Here is a 21403-nt window from a genome sequence, read left to right as displayed (position 1 = left end):
AACTGATGCTCTATCTATAGAGGTTCTGCTGATCCACCGAAAACGTGCTTTACCCTGACTTGCCAATTTTTAACACCTCCTGCCTTCTCAGTTCGATTGGCAGTGTACTTGAGATCCTATAAGATGTACCAAGTCTGTGCTGCACATATGAAAGCCGCTAGTATGGGGTTGGAGGGAAGGGTCATGTACAGAGAGAGAGAAGGAAAAACTTACACATACACTGCCAAACACATCTTTGCCTACCTGAAGTTTCAGTTTTCCATGTGATCACCCAGATGAAGATTCCATGGCACTTTGTTGATCATGAGTGTACATAGTCACTGTGTATGTTTGCATGCAGCTGTGTGTTGTCTTGAGTCAAACGTTTTACATATAAACAGTGGTGTGTGTGTGTGTGTGTGTGCGTGTGTGTCTATGTATTTATTCTCCAGGTCCATTTTCTGCTCCTATTTGTAATTCTTGTTTCAAATTTGAGAAACTAAAGATACAAATGAGTTTGCCTTGGTGTCACAAACAAGATCACTTGTAAAATGAGAGGTAATTCTTAAGAGAACTAAGAAGTTCTAACCAGGCAAGCTCCTTTGGGCCGTGTGGCTCCAAGATGTCACGGCTCAAAGAGAATCCTTCCACCTACGCTTGAGTTCACAGGTCCTCTGTCCCGCTGACCTTGGCTCTCTCATAGGCTGCTTTTGCCTGGAGATGTCACCTTACAGAGTGGGTGTCTGGAGTGTCCAGCGAGCACCGTGAGCAGAGCTGGCCCTTCCTACCTGTGGAAGGAATTCAGGGTATGCTGAGAACACACACCCCTTAAAGAATACACCCTAATATTTCTGGGGGGCAAGCCATACCCAATCAGTGATTCTCTCACATGAGGCAGAAGCCATCCCAACCTGGAGAGCTAATTGGTTTAACTTTAGTTAAATCTATGACCACCATACTCTTATGTTTGCTAAAATGCCTCAAAAGTAGGCCACACCTATAACAGCTTCCTTCCCGGCCTCTCTAGCAGCTAAAAGGTAGTGGTGACATTTTCCCAGGTGTAGGGCAAAGGAACACCAAGTTTTTTTTCTTTTAATCACCTAAAGTCTATATTCTTGGACCCCTTCCAGAGCTGTCCAGCCTGGGCTGTGTGAGCCTTGGCCGGCACAGTGGCCCCCGCTGGAGTCCAGCGGGCAGGATGGGGCAGGGATGCTGGTGCTCTCCCACTCAGGCAGTTGTGCAAGCCCCCCACCCCACAGCGTGGCAGCAGCTGCTCTCAGTGAAGCTCAGGGACAAGTCCAGGAAGGTGGTGAAATAATAAAGTAACACTGGGTGATGTGAACAGGTTTGGATTTACTTCAAATTCCAAAAGCATTCCCAGTTCCCATGGTCTCCAAACTGGCTCGCCCAGCCCGGATTTCAATGGCTGGGATGATTTTTCTTTTAAAAAAATTGCCAACTCTAAATTCTTTCCTCTAGAACCAAACAAACAAGGAAGGAAAAAAGCAAACCACTGATTTTTAAATGATGTGTAGGCGCTATTGCCCTGTAGTACGTACATAAAATAAATGGGTCAGTCTTTCATGTTCTCTTGATAAAGTAGCTAAACCTCCATGGTTGTGTCTCTTCACCAGAGTAAAGCAAAAGCTCGGTGGTGACTCCATTATTAGCCTAAGTTTAAGTTAGTATCTATTATTTGCTCATTTGTATGAAATACACTTCACTATTTTAATCAGAACAAATATCTCATGTAAAAATGTCGATGCCAACATGACCTTTAGACCTTCCAACTATGACATGCATTCTTTTCTCAGTTCATATCTGTTGAACTAAGAAATAAATAACAGGAGATACAGGGGGGAAAAGTCTCCTTCCTATGATAAGAGGCAGAAGTGGCGGACCTTAAACTGGGTAACCCTTTATGGCGTAGACCTGAAGGAGAGAGCAGCACGTCTGGCCGATTCTGCACGGACACGGCACACCAGCTCTGCCAGGCACTGAGCTGTCAGAAGTCAGGCTGCGGCTGCCCTGAGGGCTGAGATGGAAGAGGCAAAGCTCCCGGGGCGTCAGGTAGGTCTTCAGTCGCAGCCTGCTACCCTCACACCCCCAGCCCCTCTACACAGGAGGCCCCAGCTCCTAAACTGCTGTGTTTATTCCTATTGTCCCAAACTCTCAGGCCTTTCTCCCCGACGGGTGAGGACCAGGAAGATGCTCTCACCCATTTGGATGAAATGTTGCTTCTCTGGTTTCCGCATGTTCTCTGTCACTGCCTCACAGCTAGAAATGACTGGATACACTTCACATGGATTCTGGGCCCTGGTTTTTTTTCTCCCATTGAATCAGGTTATTATAGCATTCCTTACCCAGGACAGAGTTATTATCGGGCATAACTGTATTTACCCTACAGATATATGTCCTTTTATGATGGGACATAAATATTAATAACAGTGTCCTGGAATTCCTGTCCGCTAACACAGCAGGGGAGAGCCAAATTCTGAAGAATCCCAAGGCCTTAAATGAAATGTTCTCTTTTAAGGGATGGCTATAAAAATCTTTAACATTATTTAGCAATCTCTTTGCAGGGGTTTGTCTCTTATTTACCGGAAGATATAGTATGTAAGTTTGTGTGCCTTTGCTTTTGTTTTATAATTTCAAATAGTCAGAAAATATGGCATCTGCTGGCAATCAATTTATTTTGATAGATAAAAAGGGGTTAATAAAAACCCCTTAGAAATAAAAAGAAGGTGACTAGTAATGTATCTTTCATGCTGCCTTCTTCCAGCTGTGCATAAAGAGAGCAAGCTTTTTTACTTCTCCCCAGTAAGTCTTCTCCCCTTATTTTCTCTACCTACCGAGTCATTTATAATCATTATTTCCAACCCACATACTAACGCGGCCTCAGTCATATTTCCACATCCTGGGGGTTTCTCCTTACTATGTTGTGAGAGCTGAGAGGCAAAAACACCCTATAATTTATATGAAAATACATGCCAAAAATGGATTCTCAAACATAGCCAGTGTGACTTCATATATTTGCAGATAAAAAAATCTTAGGATGAAATATAAAACATCACGCTACAATTTTAATCTATTGTTGAAACATAGTGTATCATAGAAAGTACACTGGTGTCTGGCATTTAACAAGCATTACCCAGCGATTAGAAGCAGGGGTAAGTTAAAATGAAATACAATTAAGACTTTCTGTTCAAACCTAAAGCTATTGCTTTTAAAGGCACATTTGTGGTTTATTAATATTTCAATTTTTCTACAGCACCTATTTAGAAAATGCAAAATGGCAGACTATAAAATCCTTGCCTACAGTATAAAGCAAGTGTTTACAGTTCCATTATGGGATGGATGGGGGTACATATGTTATACAGTATCATACAAATCCCTAACTTGCACCGGTCATAAAGTCTTTCAAATAATTATCTTTTTTTTTTTTTTTGAGGTACGTGGGCCTCTCACTGTTGTGGCCTCTCCCATTGCGGAGCACAGGCCCAGTGGCCATGGCTCAGGGGTCCAGCCGCTCCACGGCATGTGGGATCTTCCCGGACCGGGGCACGAACCCGTGTCCCCTGCATCGGCAGGCGGACTCTCAACCACTGCGCCACCAGGGAAGCCCTCAATTATCTATTTTTGATCATCCCTGAAGAGCATATTTACAATGTCAGGAAATAATGTAGGGAAATGGCTCAGATCACAAAGGTCTCCATGTAGAGATATTAGTTTGAAAGTTGAAAATGATGGGTTATTATTATTGTTATTCTTATTTGCCTTAATGAAATATTCCTGGATCATTATAAGGATTACATTTAGAAAAATCTTATACTGAGTCTTGCCATAAAAAAAATAATAACCTGAGCTAAAATGACGTGGGAACAAAACCATGACCCTTAGGAAGATGAACATGTGCTGACTTTCTAGAGACAGGCATCCTTCAGATCACCCCTCCTGGGATGGAGCAGCTGTCCACGGCACGTGGGCCCTCAAGTCACCTGTGTACTGTTGAGCTGAAGACCAAGGCAGAAGATGCAGGCAGAGCGTGGGGACCTGTAGGCAGTCCTGACCAGCCACTGTTTAGTAACACTTTGATTGTGGCCCAGAAGCATAAGATGTGATCCCCGAGACAAGAGGTGGACTAGTGGACGGCTTGTGCACTCTGCTTTCCCTTGTCCCATTTAACATTCCAGAGATGTTAGATGTCTTTAGCTAAAAACAGCCCAGAGGGGCCAGGAGGGCAGGGGCACCTGTCTTGAGGCCTCCCTGGGCTGTGGCTGGAGCTGACACCACACAGCTACCTCTGCTGAACTCATTCATTCACCGGCCTAGCTCTGAGTACTCAGCTGGGTCGCGCCTGTGCTGGGCGCTGGGGACACAGATTCTTAAGAGGAGAAGCCCTTGGCCACACACTCCCATTCCTGAACCACTTCGAATGCAAAGGTGGATGATCAGAAAAAAGATTATTCATGTCCGGGTGCGGCAGAGGCTCACCTTGAGGAAGCCCACTGGGACTCTGTACCTGCCAGCAGCGTCCGGAAAATTGTGTGGTGAAATTAAGGCCCTTGGGGCAACTAGCAGAGCCGTTTGGTTTGTTGAACTGTTGTTGTTTGTTTGTTTGATCCGACTCATGGGGTTTGCAGCTTAACAAGGAGGCTTTCCACCGGAACCAAAGGCAAGGCCAGCAGAAGGGTAAAAAATCCAGACAGAGCTGTGTCTGACTTCAGGTCCGCCCTTCAGCCTTTTGCAGCCCTGGGCACGGTAGGCAACATCTCTGAGCCTGACGTTTCTCTGTTCCTTTATCTGAACAAGAAGACAGCCCGAGCCCTGCTGTGTTGCTGGGAGGATGAAGTGAAATCAATGTTGCAAAATTGACCACTAAAGTCTGCTAATGCCCAGTGTATGGTTATTTCCTGAGTGCCAACTGCAGGCCTGGATCTGCCCAGTGGAGAACAGTCCTCCTGGAGGGGATATGGAACATCAGTGGATAAAAAAAGAAAGCTTCCCACCATCCAGGCATGAGTGCCCTGAGGGACCGGAATCAGGCAGATGGGGTGGGGGCTCGGCTTCTCTCTCGAGGGACGGTTCGGCCTCTGAAAAACAAGGAGAGCTGTTGCAGTTTAGGGAGAAGTGTTTCCAGGCAAAGACGATAACCGACATTGTCATATAATGTCTAAAGAAACTGTGAATTTCAAAGGAAAAAAATAACCTATTCTAGTGCCCAAAGTAGTTCTGGGAATTTTTTTAAAATAAGAGGGCAAGAAGGAAGGGAAAGCGCATTTATTAAACACTTACTATGTGCCAGGCTATGTGTTTCTGGAGATATGCGTGTATATAGATACACTATATATATTCTCTGGTACATGCCAACAAGATAAGCAGAGGTAGTCATCTTTTAGAGAGGTCATTAAAGATTTAAAGGAGGAAGGTTAAGTCAATGGAAGAGTAGAAGTAATGACTTTGCAACAGTTGAATCAAAACTGTTTCTGGCCCCCTCCTCACAACACATACACAGACGCGCAAGACACATGCGCATGCGCACAACCCATCTTGGGGAAGCTGAGCTGAGCATGTTATTAAAGACAACCCCCAGCTACTCCGTGAAGCTCTGACTTCCCTGGAAGGCTTTATTCCTATTTTACAGATGAGGAAACTGAGGCTCAGGAATGAACACTCCCCCCTAGCACACCTCACTAGTTAAGCAAACAAAACCTCTCCACAAACTTCCTGGACTCCGAATAGTCGGTCCAGTGCTCGGCTGGGAAAGACTAGAGATTCCTCATTCCATCCACAGTGAACTGCGAGCTTGCCAAGTACCACGCATCACGCTGGGCACTGTACAGACAGTGTCTCACTGTAAACTCGGAGCACTCCACTGTAGGAGGCACCGTTTATATATATATTTAAAGCTGAGAAATCAAAGCAGCTTGCCCAGGTGCTGGAAATTGGCCAGGTGGAATTGGAACTCAGGTACCTTCCTCTGAGAGCCGCTTTCCCTGTAGGTGGTGTGCAAGGTGACTGGAAGTGGTGCACAGAGAAACAACTTTCCTTTTAACGGTTAACTTTTATTTATTTTTATTGTGTTAAAATACACATAAGATGACCATTTTAATCATTTTTAACTGTACAATTCAGTGGCATTAAGCACAGTCACATTGCTGTGCAACCATCACCACCACCGGTGTCCAGAACTCTTTTCATCTTCCTAAATGAAACTCTGCCCCCATTAAACACCAGCTCTTCATTCCCCTCCCCCAGCCCCCAGGAACCACCCTGCTGCTGTCTGTCTCTGTGAGTCTGACTATTCCGCTATTTTATAGAAGTGGAATTTTATTGTACTTGTCCTTTTGTGACCTGCTTATTTCATTTCGCATAATGTCCTCAGGGTTCATCCATGTTGTAACCTGTGTCAGAATTTCCTTTCTTTTAAAGACTGAATAATATTCCATTGTATGGATGGACCGTATTTTGCTTATCCATTCACCCATCTATGGTCACTTGGGTTGTTTCCACCTTTTGGCCGTTGTGAATAGTATTGCTATGAACATAGGTGTCCAAATCCCTTCTTTCCATTATGTAGTGTGTATACTCAAAAGTGGAATTGCAGGATCGTATGATAATTTTATGTTTAATTTTTTGAGGAAATACCATACAGTTTTTAATAGTGGCTGCACCATTTTACCTTCTCACCTTCTCCCCTCGAACAGGGGTCCCAGTTCCCCCACATCCTAGCCAACACTTGTTTGTTTGTTTGTGTTATAATAGCCCTCCTAATTCACGGGTCCCCAATCCCCAGGTCATGGACCGGTGCTGGTCCATGGCCTGTTAGGAACCGGGCCGCACAGCAGGAGGTGAGTGGCGGGCGAGTGAGCGAAGCTTCATCTGTATTTACAGCCGCTCCCCATCACTCGCATCACCTCCTGAGCTCCACCTTTTGTCAGATCAGCGGCAGTATTAGATTCTCATAGGAGTAGGAGCTCGAACCCTACTGTGAACTGCAAATGCAAGGCATCTAGGTTGCAGGCTCCTCATGAGAACCTAATGCCTGATGATCTGAGGTGGAGCAGAGGCAGTGATGCTAGCACTGGGGAGCGGCTGCAAATACAGATCATTAGAAGAGAGGTTTGACCGCACAGACACCATCATAAATCAACCGCTTGCAGACATATCAAAACCCTATCAGTGGGCTTCCCTGGTGGCGCAGTGGCTGAGAGTCTGCCTGCCGATGCAGGGGACACGGGTTCGTGCCCCGGTCCGGGAAGATCCCACATGCCGCGGAGTGGCTGGGCCCGTGAGCCATGGCCGCTGAGCCTGCGCGTCCGGAGCCTGTGCTCCGCAACGGGAGAGGCCACAACAGTGAGAGGCCCGCATACCGCAAAAAAACCCAAAAAACAAACAAACAAAAAAAACCTATCAGTGAGTGGCAAGTGACAATTAAGCTGCATCTTACGGAGTAGACTGGATATAAGCAACACACTTCTGGTGTCACTGTCTCCCATCACCCCCAGATGGGACCCTCTAATTGCAGGACAACAAGCTAAGGGTTCCCAGTGACTCTGCATTATGGTGAGTTGTATAATTATGTCATTATATATTACAATGTAATAATAATAGAAATAAAGTGCACAATAAATGTAATGTACTTGAATCATCCCCAAACCATCCCCCACCTCCCTGGTCCATGGAAAAATTGTCTCCCACGAAACTGGTCCCTGGTGCCAAAAAAGTTGGGGACCACTGTCCTAATGGATATGAAGAGGCATTTCATTTGGTTTTTAAAGAATTTTTTTAAATTAATTAATTTGTTTATTTTTAGTTTTGGCTGCATTGGGTCTTTGTTGCTGCACATAGGCTTTCTCTAGCTGCAGTGAGCAGGGGCTACTCTTCGTTGCGGTGCGCAGGCTTCTCATTTCGATGGCTTCTCTCGTTGCTTTCTCTTGTTGCAGAGCACAGGCTCTAGGCACGCAGGCTTCAGTAGTTGTGGCTTGTGGGCTTAGTTGCTCTGCAGCATGTGGGATCTTCCCAGACCAGGGCTTGAACCTGTGTCTCCTGCATTGGCAGGCAGATTCTTAACCACTGCACCACCAGAGAAGTCTCTCTCATTTTGTTCTGATTTGCATTTCCCTAATGATTAGTGATGTTGGGCATCTTTTCATGGCCATTTGTATGTCATCTTTGGAGAAACGTCTATTCCAGTCCTTTGTTTTTTAAACAAGTTGCTTGTTTTTTGTTGTTGAGTTGTAGGTGTTTTTTTTTTGTTTTTTTTTTTTTTTGCAGTACGCGGGCCTCTCACTGCTGTGGCCTCTCCCGTTGCAGAGCACAGGCTCCGGACGTGCAGGCTCAGCGGCCATGCCTCACAGGCCCAGCCGCTCTGCAGCATGTGGGATCCTCCCGGACCGGGGCACGAACCCGTGTCCCCTGCATCGGCAGGCGGACTCTCAACCACTGCGCCACCAGGGAAGCCCTGTAGGTGTTCTTTTTAAAACATTATTTTTATTTTAAATTTTATTTATCTATTTTTGGCTGTGCTGGGTCTTCGTTGCTGCACACGGGCTTTCTCTACCTGTGGCGAGTGGGGGGTACTCTTCGTTGCAGTGTGTGGGCTTCTCATTGCGGTGGCTTCTTTTGTTGCAGAGCACAAGCTCTAGGCGCGTGGGCGTCAGTAGTTGTGGTGCACGGGCTTAGTTGCTCCGTGGCATGTGGGATCTTCCCAGACCAGGGATCAAACCTGTGTCCCCTGCATTGGCAGGCAAATTCTTATCCACTGTGCCTCCAGGGAAGCCCCTGTAGGTGTTATGTGTTCTGGATGTTAACTCCTTATCAGATATATAATTTTGCAGATATTTACTCCATTTCTTGGGTTGCCTTTCACTGTGTTAGTAGTGTCCTTTGATGCACAAAGGTTTTACTTTATACAGTTCAGTTTATCTAATTTTTCTTTTGTTGACTGTGTTTTTGGCATCATATGCAAGAATCCAATGTCATGAAGCTTTCTCCTGCTTTCTTGTTAATGTATGTAACATATTAGAATAACAAGTCCTTTAAATTATCACTTTATAGATATTTTGTATTATTTTAAGTCTTAAATTTTAAGATATTAAGAATTTAAATATACTAGGTAAATAATAGGAGAGGTTTAGTATACATCTTTTGGTTGGTACCCAAATGACTGATGTTTGGTAAATAGTGTGATAAGCTAAACTGCGTCCTTCTAAATATACCAATTGTATTAAAGAAAAAAGTAATCACGACACTTGTTAAAGAATGATAAGGCAGACTTTATGCAGGGGGACCATTGTGACAAGTATAGGGACTCTACTGAAATGGGCTTTTGCAGGAGTGGAGAGAGATTGGGCTCAAATCTAAATACAAGGGAAAGTGGTAATTTATAGCCAAGGAGCATGGTGGGGTGGGGGAGTGGGGTCAGTGGATGGAAAATTTCTACGAGGAAACATCAGGGGTAAGGGGAGATTCTAGCTAAACTAACCTAGCAGCATTCTTGCTGAAAGCAGGCGACCATGACCAGACAACCCCTGGGGGATGCTGGAGGATGAGGAGCCCAATCAGACACCAAGGCTGGGGGCTTCTGGCTAAGTTGCCTTAGCAAGGTTCTTGCTGAAACTGGAAAATGCAGGGATGAACACGGGAGCCCAAAGGTCAGAGCATAGTTGATAAGAGATTTCAGAGGAACCTGAGTAGAGTTTGGTCAAGGAGACCATCTGTCACTACTTCAGGGACTAAGCGTTTGTACCCCCATTACCCAATGGTTGGCTCAAGCATCTGAAAAAGCAGCCCTAGGTGCAAAGAACAGTGAACTTGAAACTGGACGACAAAGCAGGTCATTTAATCTCAACTGCAAGACACATACATGCAAAGTTTTTAAAGTAGAGGTAGTAATACAGGTCCACGGTAGTACTTTATTTTCAATTCTGAAATGCAAAAAGTCCTAAAACTTATTAGTTTCACCCTAAGTTTGGAGCAAACTCATTGGAACTAACATAAGACTATAGCCTTTATATATCCCACTTCGGGTTAATATTTGTGAATATTCACACATTTTGGCTCAGAAATATTGTCTTTGATTATATGCTGTTCCAGACCCCGCTGAAGGTGTTTCATGCAGTATGCATACTGCCCTTTAACACAGAATCCAAAAAATTCTGAATTCCAAAACATCTGGCCCCAAGGTCCCCCACCCACATCTTTATTGAGCTATAACTGACATTTGTCGTGTAAGTTTACTGTGTACAATGTAATGATCTTGATATATGTATATACTGCAAAATGATTACTACAATCAGGTAAGTTAACACATCCATCACCTCACATAGTTACATTGTGTGTGTGTGTGTGTGTGTGTGTGTGTGTGTGTGTGTGTGTTGTGTGAGAACTTTTAAAACCTACTCTCATCAGCTTTCAAATATATAAAGAAAACAGGATTGCTAACTATAATCACCATGCTGTATATTACATGCCCAGAACTTAATCACCTTGTAACTGGAAGGTCTCAAGGGTTTTTGATACAGGATTAACTACTAGTCCTAGAAGTACTAGTAGTAGGATTGAGTACTTAGTTTGTGTCAGGCATTGTTCTAAGCACTTTATATTTAATCCTCCCAATACCAGAAGAGTTATCATCTTTTATAAATGAGAAAGCTGACATAATTAGCTACTTAATTTGCTGAATATCCTGCAGAAAGTAGCCCAACTGAGTAGGGATTCATGCTTTTCACCACAACGGGTAAGGACAAGTCTTTGTGACAAAAGATGTCTCCAACTGCAGCAAAATGGTAAATTTACAGTGACTCAAATAACAGAGACAAGACAAGATGTCTGGAGATTGGTAGTCAGCTGGTTTGGGGTTGGCTCAGAAGCTCACATTGTTAGAGCCTGATGCCTTCCTACTTTTCACTAAGTTTCCAACCAGGTGCCCTCATGGTGATAAGAAGGCTGCAGCAGCTCCAGGGAGCTTCCACTGGCAACAACAGCAGGAAAGAACTAAGCCCCCAACCATCCAGCCCCTTTTTTAAACAGCAAGGAACATCTGTCCCAGAGCCAGCCATGCCCCTAACAGACCCACTAGCCAATGACTGTCAAAGGACTGGCTTGTACCAATTTTAGTTAACCAGAAAGGATCTCGGGCTCGGCGCTTTGGTGCAGAAGCCGGTGGGGCTCTGCAGTGCGGTGCGGGGGCCGGCCGAGCCTGAGCACGCTCCGAGCCTGACCCTCGGCTCCCTGAGATGAGGGCAGTGCAGCTCCGCACAGCGCTGGGTCGGGGGTGAGATGCCCACGGTTTGGGGACTGCTCACAGAGGGAATCCCACCCCACGACGGCGCGGACAGCAAGGCCTCGGTTTCCCCTTCCGCACAGCCCAAAGGCCCCGGCAGCTCGGGCCTGCAGCCTCAGAGAAGCGGGTGCTCCCGGGGCCTCCAGACGAGAAGCTACCGTGCACCGAGCAAACCCGGCAGGAGGCCACCGTGAGGCCGCGCAGCAGCCCGGGGCCCCGCTTCCGCCCGGAAGTTGAAGCTGCATCCCCGGGACTGCATCTCCCAGAGACGCCAGAGCTTCTCCCGTGCTGATAAGGCCCGCTGCGCCTTCTATCAGCCAACCAGCCACAGGAAGACGGCCGCAGACTGGGCTCGGAGACCAATCACAAGAAAGGAGGCGGGCGCTCCTCCAGCCGGTCCAGGGTCTGTAGTCTAATCGTGACGAAACCCTAAGAGTAGGTTCTTTGGAGCCCCACGGCCGACTCAGTGATCGGAGAAGTGACGGCCAGCCCTCTTCCCGAATCAATGACCTGAGGCAAACGTCCCCTCCTCTCCTCAAGGCTCTGGCCTCCACTACTCCGGCCTGTCGCCTGGGCCCGCCGGGTCTCAAGGGTTCCTTGCGGCACCCCGCCCCCAGCCCCTCATTGGCTCCCTCGGGGCACGTGGGCGAAGAGGGCGTGGTCGCGGCGGCGTGGCGGGGGGCGGCACCTTGTACCCTGTGGGAATGAGAGGCTGGGCGGCCTCGGGCTTGGGCCCGCATGGACCCCCTGGCGCTGGGCCGGTGGCGACGGCGGAGGCCAGAGGAGCTGCAGGTTCCGGGGGACGCGGTGAGTCCCCCGGGGCCTGGGCCTTAGGAACGGGAAGGCGGCGGCTCTCGGCAGGCCCCCACTGGGCCTCGCGGCTTCTTGCGCCCTGCCTGGGCGGAGGCCCGGCGGGAGCGGGGCACGCGCACCTGCTGGGGCGGAGCGTAGTGGGCGGGGCCGCCCCTCAGACCGCGCCTGCGCAGAGATGCGAACCCGGGCGCTCCGGAGCACTGGAGACGTAGGGTCCCTCAGATGTGCGCGGGGCTCCCTGCAGGGTCTAGATGTCTAGGTCAGGGGGGTGTCCTGCGTTCTGCACGGCGCTGTTCCTAAGTCATGCCTCCACGTACAGGCGGTGGGCTGGGTGTGGTATGGGTGCCAGGTGAGTAGACACGCCAGTCCTTTGCTGTGAGAGCAGGGTAAGAGGTGATCAGTAAGGGGGGCAGGGCCTGATCAAGCTGGGGTGGGTGGGTAATCCGGTCTGTGTGAGGCTTGAAGGGGAAACAGTGTGGGTAGGAAGCGCGTGGGCTTTTAGGGAACTGAAAGGAGTGCTGTGGGATTGGAGCAAGAGGGCAGGGCCTTTGAGCTGCACTCTTGTCTAACACCTCTGCCTTCGAATTGCTGTTTCTCACTTCATCTCGTTTATTTCCTTCTAAGAGCAGCAAGGATCTGCCACCGTACCGAGCTTCTTAATTGTTTGTCTGCTGCTTCTGGACCTACGGGCTCCATAAGCACGGGGTGTGCCTTCTGAGTTAATGTAGGCAACGTTTTTCTCAAATGTTTTGCACGGCATAGCAGGAGTGACGAGCTTTCTGCTCTGCAGCATGTTTCCTCACCACCCACTGCCTGACCACGAGCCAGTATCACTTATGTTCTGTCACAGTGGCGCCCCACTCCCTTGTGCCATATTACAGGGCATAGGTTAAACTTCTGTAACAGAGGGACTTCAAACCACATTGGCTCAGACCGGATGGAAGTTTGATTCTCCCGTACATTACAGCCGTACATTGCAGTATGGAGGTGAGCCCAGGGCCATGGAACACAGAGCCGCTAAATATAAGTATGGGACTGGTGGTACCCAGATCAAAGACATCCAAGGACCCAGTTTCCTTTTGTCCGTGGCTTCACCACTCCCTGGGTGTTGTCCTCCAGACAGTGGGAAGTAAATAGTAGAGTGACACGATCATACCGACATTTAAAGAGCTAACTCTTTCCACAGAGCAGCTTTGTGGGAAATGAAAGGGATAGTGGTCAGAGGGGAGGCCAGGAATATATAGATCGTGAGAGGCGACAGAGGTTCAGACAGAGGGGAGTGAGATGGTGACAGTACACAGACTTGGCTGTGTATTTTGGAGGAAGAACTGTCAGGTCTTGCTGGTGGAGTGGATGTGGAAGGAAATGTAAAGGGAGGAGTCCAGGTGATTCCCAGGGTTGTGACTTGAGCACCCAGATATGCAGTGGTGCTGTCATTGAGGAAAGATTGACGTGTGACTGCAGGAGAAAATGAGGAATTCCTGTTAGGCCACACTGAGCTGTATGTCTTAGAGACATTTAGCAGAGATGTGGCAGATGCTGCCAGTCCTTGAGTGGCTACCATGTAGGTTATCAGTTTCACAACAATCCGTTATTATACCTGTATTACCAATGAGGAAACTCAGGTACAGAGAGGTTAATCAACTGGCCTAAGGGTACACAGCTAGCAAGTGGTGGCAGTAGGTCTTAAACCCCACTGTCTGCCTTCAGAGCCTGTGTTCTTAACCACTGGGGCTATACAGCTTCCCATGGGGGGCTTGTGGAACTAAAACATGGGACTTCAAAACGAAGTCCTAAATTGGCCATAAAATGATGAAAAGTGTGATGCCATGGGCTGTCAGGGATGAGGAGCCGGAGGTCACTATTGATCAGAGAGAACAGGAAAGGCTTAATGGAAGAGACCTTGAGTGATCTTTCAGATTGGAATTGCTGAAATTAAATGCCCAGGTTGAGGCTACAACACTTCCTGATTGTGACCAAAGAAGGATGAGGTGGTATCTTATTGCTGTGGTGTATATTGCCTCCTAATTTGATAAAGTTCTTGTTTATGTTGTATTGTGTCCTAGTCTTTGATCTAATAATCCAGATTGAGTTCAGTTAAGTAGCCAAGCTCTTGTCCCAAGTTTTCCATTCTCTCTCATACACACACCCCCCTTCAGAATTTTGTCGCTCAGGAAGTGCAGCTCCTTTCCTACCTCTGTGACTGCCTAGTGGCCCTACACCCTGTGCATTAAAACCAGCCATGGAGTTAGGAGCTACAGCCGCCAGGACCCATCTCTGGAATGAGTGAGTCTCGTGAACCAGAGTCAGGTGCCTCTCCTGTGATCTTGTTAGTGTCCTGATCATGGTAAGGTTGGCTAATGTGGTAACACCTGTAGCAGTTAAATATCAGTAGTGTTTATCGTTTCTGTTGGGTAGCCGTTTTTTGCGCATCTATTGTGTATCAGGAACTGTTCTAGGCTCTGGAAGAAGAGACGTGAGGTCCTTGCTTAGGTTGACCCCGTGACTCAGGGCATCCAGTGCCTGGCTCCTTTCAGTCCCTGCCCACGACACTCACCATTCCTTTAAGAATAGAAGTTTCTGCGTAGAACACCTGAAGATTCATGTCTACTCAGCCTTTCATCTACCTGAAGACTCTCCTTCCATAAAAGCTCTGTAAAGAGCAAGTTCTCTAGGCAGAGCATACCTGAGATGCCTGGGCTCACGTTGAATTGATATTTTTTTCTGGTTTCATCTGAGTTGATCCAAGATCTCTTTTCCTAGCTTTTGATTCCTAGGGATAAGTGGCCATTTCCTGTGTTGTAATTTCTTTCCAGTCTTTGTCAATGTCCTTTAGAAATAAAATAGAAGGCTACATTAATTCATTGGCTATTACAGGGTTTTTTGCCTATCATTTTTTTAAATTTATTTTTTAACAAAATTATTGGGGTATAACAAACTACAAGTATTTAAAGTGTACAATTTGGCTTTTTGGCTATTATAAATAATGCTTTTATGAACATGTTCAAGTTTTTGTATAGACATATTTTCATTTCTCTTGGGTATATACCTAGTGGTGGAATTTCTGGGTCATATGGTAAATCTCTAACCATTTGAGGAACTGCTAAATTGTTTTCCAAAGTGGCTGCCGCATTTTACATTCCCACCGGCAGTGTATGAGGGTTTCAGTTTCTCTGCATCATCACCAACACTTAATCTGCTTTCTAAATTGTAACCATTCTAAGTGGATGTGAAGTAATACCTCTTTTTAGTTTTGATTTGCATTTTCTTGATAACTAATGATGTTGAGCATCTTTTCATGTGCTTCTTTGGCTATTTGTATATCTTTGGAGAAATGTCTGTCAGATCCTTTGTGCATTTTTAAATTGGGTTGTTGTCTTTTTATTATTAAGTTGTAATAGTTCTTTGTATATTTTAATACCAGTCCCTTATTGGATACATGATTTTCAAAATTATTCTACTTCATACCCCAGTTTTTTCCCTAAAAGTCAGAGTTTTAGCTTCTACATTTAGATCTACATTCCATTTCAATTTAATTTTTATATATGGTGTGACATCTTCATTCTTTTGTGTGTAGGTATTAAGCTGTCCAAGCACCATTTGTTGAAAAGACTATTCTTTCCCCCCATTTAGTTGTCTTGGCACCTTTGCTGAAAACCAATCCACTGTAACTGTGAGGGTCTTTTCCTGGATTCTCAGTTCTGTTCCATTGATCAGTATGTCTGTCCTTATATCAGTACCATGCTGTCTTGATTACTGTAGCTTTATAGTAAGTTTTGAAACCTGGAAATGAGAGTCCCCCAACTTTGTTCTTTCTCAACACCGTTTTTGCTATTCTGGGTTCCTTGAATTTCCATAGGAATTTTAGGATCAGCTTGTCAATTTCTGCAAAGAAGTCAGCTGGAATTCTGATAGGGATTGTATTGAATCTATAGGTTAATTTGAGGAATATTGCCATCTTAACAATATTAAGTCTCTGATCTATGTACATGCGATGTCTTTCTAAGTTTCATTGATTTTTCTCTATTGCTTTTCTATTTACTGTGTCAATAATTTTCACTCTCATCTTCTTTATTTCCCTTTTTCTTCTCATGTTGGGTTCACTCATTCTTTTGTTTCTTGTGACTGAAGGTGGATTCTGAGGTCACTGGGTGGAGGCCTTTCATGTTTTCTAACATAGGCACTGACTGCTATACATTTCTTGTTTAGTGCATGTAATGTTTTGTTTTTTATTTTTTCAGTTCAAAATGCTTTATAATTTTCCAGCTGATTTTTTCTTTGATGCATTTGTTATTTAGAAGTGTGTTATTTAGTTTCCAAATATTTGGGGATTTTCTAGAGATCTTTGTTACTGCTTTCTAGTTTAATTCCACTGTGGTCCAAGAACACACTTGGTGTGACTTGAATCCTTTGACGTTTACTGACACTTTTTTCTTTTTCTAAAATTTAATTTAATTTAAAAATTTATTGTAGTAAGAATGCTTAACATGAGATCTGTCCTCTTAACTGACAAATCATAGGTGTACAATCAGTTATTGTTGACTGTAGGTACAGTGTTGTACAGCAGGTCTCTGCTGATGAATAACTCTCCATTTCCTCCTCTCCACAGCCCCTGGTAGTCAGCATTCCAGTCTTCGTTTTGTGAATTTGACTATTTCAGATACCTCGTATAAATGGAATCATGCAGTACTCGTCTTTCATTACCTTGCTTATTTTGCTTAGCATAATGTCCTCAGTGCCCCTCCGTGTTGTTGCATATTGCGAAATTTCCTTCTTTTTAAGGGCTGAATGGTGTTCATTGTTTGAGTATACCACATTTTCTCTATCCATTCATTTGAAATGGACATTTAGGTTGTTTCTACATCTTGGCCATTGTGCATAGTGCTGCAGTGAACATGGACATGCTAAATATCTCTTTGAGATGTTGATTTCAATTCTTTTTTTTTTTTCAATTCTTTTTGATAAATGTCCAGAAGTAGGGTTGCCAGATCATATGGTATTTTTAATTTTTTTGAGGAACCTCCATACTGTTTTTCCTATGAGATGACTTCTTTTATGACTCAAAATATGGTTAGTCTTGGAAAATGTGTATTCTGCTGTTGAGTGAAGTGTTCTGTAAGTGTCAGTTAAGTCAAGTTGGTTGATAGTTTGGTGTATATCTTCTGTATCCTTAACAGTTTTTTTTCATGTCCTATAATATTTTTAATGTTCTAACAGTTTTTGTGAGATGGTATTGAAACCTCTGAATATAACTGTAGATTCGTCTTTTCTCCTTGCACTTCTATAAGTTTTTTGTTTCATGTACTGTGAAACTCTTATGTGCATATACATTTATGAGTTGTATGTCGTCTTGATTAAATGACTCCTTTGTCATTATGAAATCACCTTTTATATCCCTGGTAACATTCTCCATTCTAAAATCTATTTTGTCTGATATTAGTATAGCAACCTTAGCTTTCTTTGGATTAGTGTTAGCGTTGTATATATTATTTCACCTTTCTACTTTTAATCTATTTGAATCTTTGTATTAAAGTGAGTTTCTTGTAGACAGTCTATAATTGGGTTTGTTTTGTTATTCAGTCTGACAGTTTCTGCCTTTTCATTAGAGTATTTAGTCTATTTACTTTTAATGTGACTATTGATATAATTAAAGTCTATCATCTTGCTTTTTGTTTTTTATTTGTTTTATTTACTTCTTTCTTTTTGGTTTAGTAAGATATTTTTTATGATTTCATGTTATTTCCTTCATTGACTTAACTGTAACTTTGTTTTTTGCTTTATGATTTAGAATGTGCATCTTCAAATTGTACAGTCTGTCATCAGGTGGTACCATACCACTGTACGTGTAAGAACCTTACAATATACACTTCTATCCCTCTCCTCTCTGCTTTTGTGCTCTTGTTGTCTTACAGTTTACCTTGATATATGCTGTAAACCATACTATATTATTACTATTTCTGCTTAAACAGTCAGTCATCTTTTAAAGAAGTTTCAGTAACAAAAGCAAAAACTTACTGTTTGCCCACAGAGTTACCATTTCCAGTGCACTTCATTCTTTTGTGTAGATTCGTATTTCCATCTGGTTTTATATTTTGGTTTTCTTCCTGAAGGAATTCCTTTAACATTTCTTATAGGAAAAACCTACTGGTGATAAAAGTTTTGACCTTTTGTATATCTTTATTTCACCCTCATTTTTGAAAGATACTTCTACCACATACAGAATTCTAAGCTGGTAGTTTTTTCTTTCAGTACTTTAAAGATGTTGCTGCGCTGTTTTCCTAATTGGTTTGTTTCTAATGAGAAATTTGCCGTCATCCCATCTCTGTTCCTCAGAATGTAATATCTTTGGTCTCTGGGTCCTTTTAGTGTTCTCTTTATCAGTGGCTTCAAGCAATTTGCCCATGATGTTCTTTGGTATAATTGTCTCCATGTTTTTGTGTATTTGGTGTTATTGAAATTTTTGGATCTATGGGTTTATAGTTTTCCTTAAACTTGGGACATTTTCAGCCATTATATCTTCAAATATTTTTTTCTGTTTCCCCTCTCTTCTCTCCTACTGGGACTCCAATTATACATCATTTAAGCTTCTTGAGGTCATACCACTGATGCTCTGCTCATTTTTAAAAATCTCTTTTCTTTATTTTCAGGTAGTTTCTATTGCTGTGCCTTCAAGTTCACTGACCTTCTGCAGCATCTAATCTGCTGTTGATTACATCCATTACTTTTTTTTTTTAATCTCAGACATTGTAGATTTCAACTTATAACATTTGATTTGGATTTAAAATATCTTCCATATCTCTGTGTAGCATTCCAAACATATAGAATACAGTCAAAATAACTTTCTAAATGTCCTTCTCTGCTAATTCTTACATCTGTGTCAGTTTGGGGCCAGCTTTGATAGGTTGTTCTCTTCACTATGCATCATATTTTTCTGCTTCTTTGCTGGTCAGATATTGTGAATTTTACCATATGGGGTGCTGGATATTTTTAGATTCCTATAAACATGCTTGAACTTTGTTCTGGGTCACAGATAAGTTACTTGGAAAAAGTTTGAGCCTTTGGATCATGCTTTTAAGATTTGTTAGGTGAGACCAGAATAGGGCTTGGTCTAGGGCTAATAACTCCCTACTCCTGAAGCAAGATCTGTGTGGTCTGCCCTCTGTGTCATGAGTCATGAGGTTTTCCAGGTTTGGTGGCAGGATCAGACAGTATTCCCAGCCATGTCTGAGCACCAGGCACTACTGTTTCTAATCCTTCCGGGTGGCTCTTTTCCTGCCCTTGGGTACTTTCTTTACACATGTATGCTGATCAGCACTCAACTGTATGTGTGTGGATCATCCTGTTTCTCTCCCTCTAGGCTACTGTCTTTTCTCCAGGGCTCTGTCCTGTGAGCCCCCAACATGCTCAGCAATGTGTTATGAACTCAGGGAATCCCCCAGGCTCTGCCTCGGTTCCCCTTGCCATGCCGCAGCCTGGAAACTCAAGGCAGTGAGGGAGGGCAGGTATAGGGCTCAGCCCGTTTGTGTCTCTCTCTCAGGGGTTACTGTTCTTTGTTACTTGTTGGTCAGTGTCTTGAAATCTGTTGTTTCATTTATTTTGTCCATTTTTGGTTGTTTCATGCAGGAGGGTGAATCTGGTCCCTGTTGCTCCATCTTGGCCTGAAGAGCTACTTGCATTATTGATTCAAAGCTTATAGAAAGAAGTTGCAAGACACACACATATACTCAGTAAAGTTAAGTTTGAGGCACTCCTTAAACAGTGCAAGAATGTCAATTGTGAATGCTTTCTATCTGTTTTGACTTAGAATATTTTAAAGTTTGTGTAGGTTGTGCACTGCAGCAGCAAAGTCACTGCTAGCTAAAACAGCTAACAATATGAATGTTTTCTGCACAGAATTTAGGTGGTCAGCCCTGGTGTGACTTTATTTAGCTGTGCTGTGTGGTTTCTTCTGCAGGTTGGAAGGTGTTCAGGTGCACATTCTATTGGCAGACATGTTTTTCCTTCTGGGTACACCTGCACACAGGTCATGTCTTCAGTCCAGGGATGAGCAAGCTTGAGCTTTGTGAGAGGACAGGTAATTTTGAGTTGCAATTTGGAATGTTTTTGATGCAGCTGTTGAAATTTAGCTGTGAGTAAATTGTAAAATTCCAATCTGCCATTTTCACCAATTCTTGCTATTATGAATAGCTGCCCCTAAATTAGAGGGCTGAGGATATTTTATATCCACTCTTTCTCTGGATAACTTTTAGATCTACCTTTGCTAACACTTGAAAAGTTATCCGGTAAAGCTAGTAGTCCTTGTAGGCAAAACCACTTAGACATATTGATGGCTTTAACTCCATCCAAGTTATCCTACGTGGTCGAACTTACAAAGTGAGAAAATTCAGTTAAATTTGTTTGTTTCGTCCTGTAGGATGTAGGTTTTATGGCTCATCTGCTGAATGAGATCCCCACTGTGAAAATCTAATGAACAGGGACTTCCCTGGTGGTACAGTGGTTAAGAATCTGCCTGCCAGTGCAGGGGACATGGTTTCGAGCCCTGGTCCTGGAAGATACCACATGCCACGGAGCAACTAAGCCCGTGCGCCACACCTACTGAGCCTGTGCTCTAGAGCCCACGAACCACAACTACTGAGCCCACGTACCACAACTACTGAATCCCACGTGCCTAGAGCCCATGCTCTGCAACAAGAAAAGCCACTGCAATGAGAAGCCCGTGCACTGCAGTGAAGAATAGACCCCGCTCACTGCAACTAGAGAAAGCCCAAGCCCACGTGCAGCAACGAAGGCCCAACCCAGCCAAAAATAAATTAAAAAGCAAAACAAAACAAAAAAACCTAATGTATAGTAGCTGATGATGTGGACCCCTGAGAAAGCTCTTTTGTTTTGCCTTTCTGTGGCCACTCTTTTCATTCTAAATAATTGTAACCCACTCCTCAAGAAACAAGTTATTTATTTCTCTCACCTGTCTTTTAGTTTAGAAATCATCTGTTGAGCTACTTCGTATTGTCTGGTCTACTCAGTTTAATTGTATTCAGCCATCCTCCCATCTTGAAAAAGGAAATTTATCAATCATAATTCACCTTCAGTTATAACTCTAATACAAATACTCATACTGCCAGCTACACGTAGCCTCAATCATTTCTAGTTTTCAGCAGATTTCTTTGTACATGACACAGAAAAGTCAAAATGAGGTTAGGTCAGTCAAGAGGTAGTTTTCCATGGTTTGGGCCCTTTTAGGTGTCTGTTGTGTTCAGCAGTGGCCCATGGAGGACCATGACCTGGCGTCTGCTTCTCTAATTACCAGGTGCCCAGAACCAAGTG

The 21403-nt window shown here is 44.1% G+C and overlaps 1 protein-coding gene across 1 annotated transcript in view; it reads left to right on the top strand.

Annotated features, from left to right (window-relative positions):
• Positions 1-12004: 12004 nt before the first annotated feature.
• LOC307059616 (uncharacterized protein C10orf143) overlaps positions 12005-21403 on the top strand; it is a gene marked incomplete at its 5' end in the record, with an annotated part of 35950 nt that continues 26551 nt past the window's right edge. Inside the window, one exon of the mRNA XM_079713715.1 lies at positions 12005-12073. Within this exon, the coding sequence (XP_079569841.1) occupies positions 12005-12073 (69 nt within the window). The remainder of the gene's footprint in view (positions 12074-21403) is intronic.

The sequence above is a fragment of the Hyperoodon ampullatus genome (assembly GCF_949752795.1).
Source record: "Hyperoodon ampullatus genome assembly, chromosome: 1".
Classification (NCBI taxonomy): domain Eukaryota; kingdom Metazoa; phylum Chordata; class Mammalia; order Artiodactyla; family Ziphiidae; genus Hyperoodon; species Hyperoodon ampullatus.
Note: the sequence above shows the minus strand (reverse complement) of the source record. Positions and strands in the feature narration are given on the sequence as shown.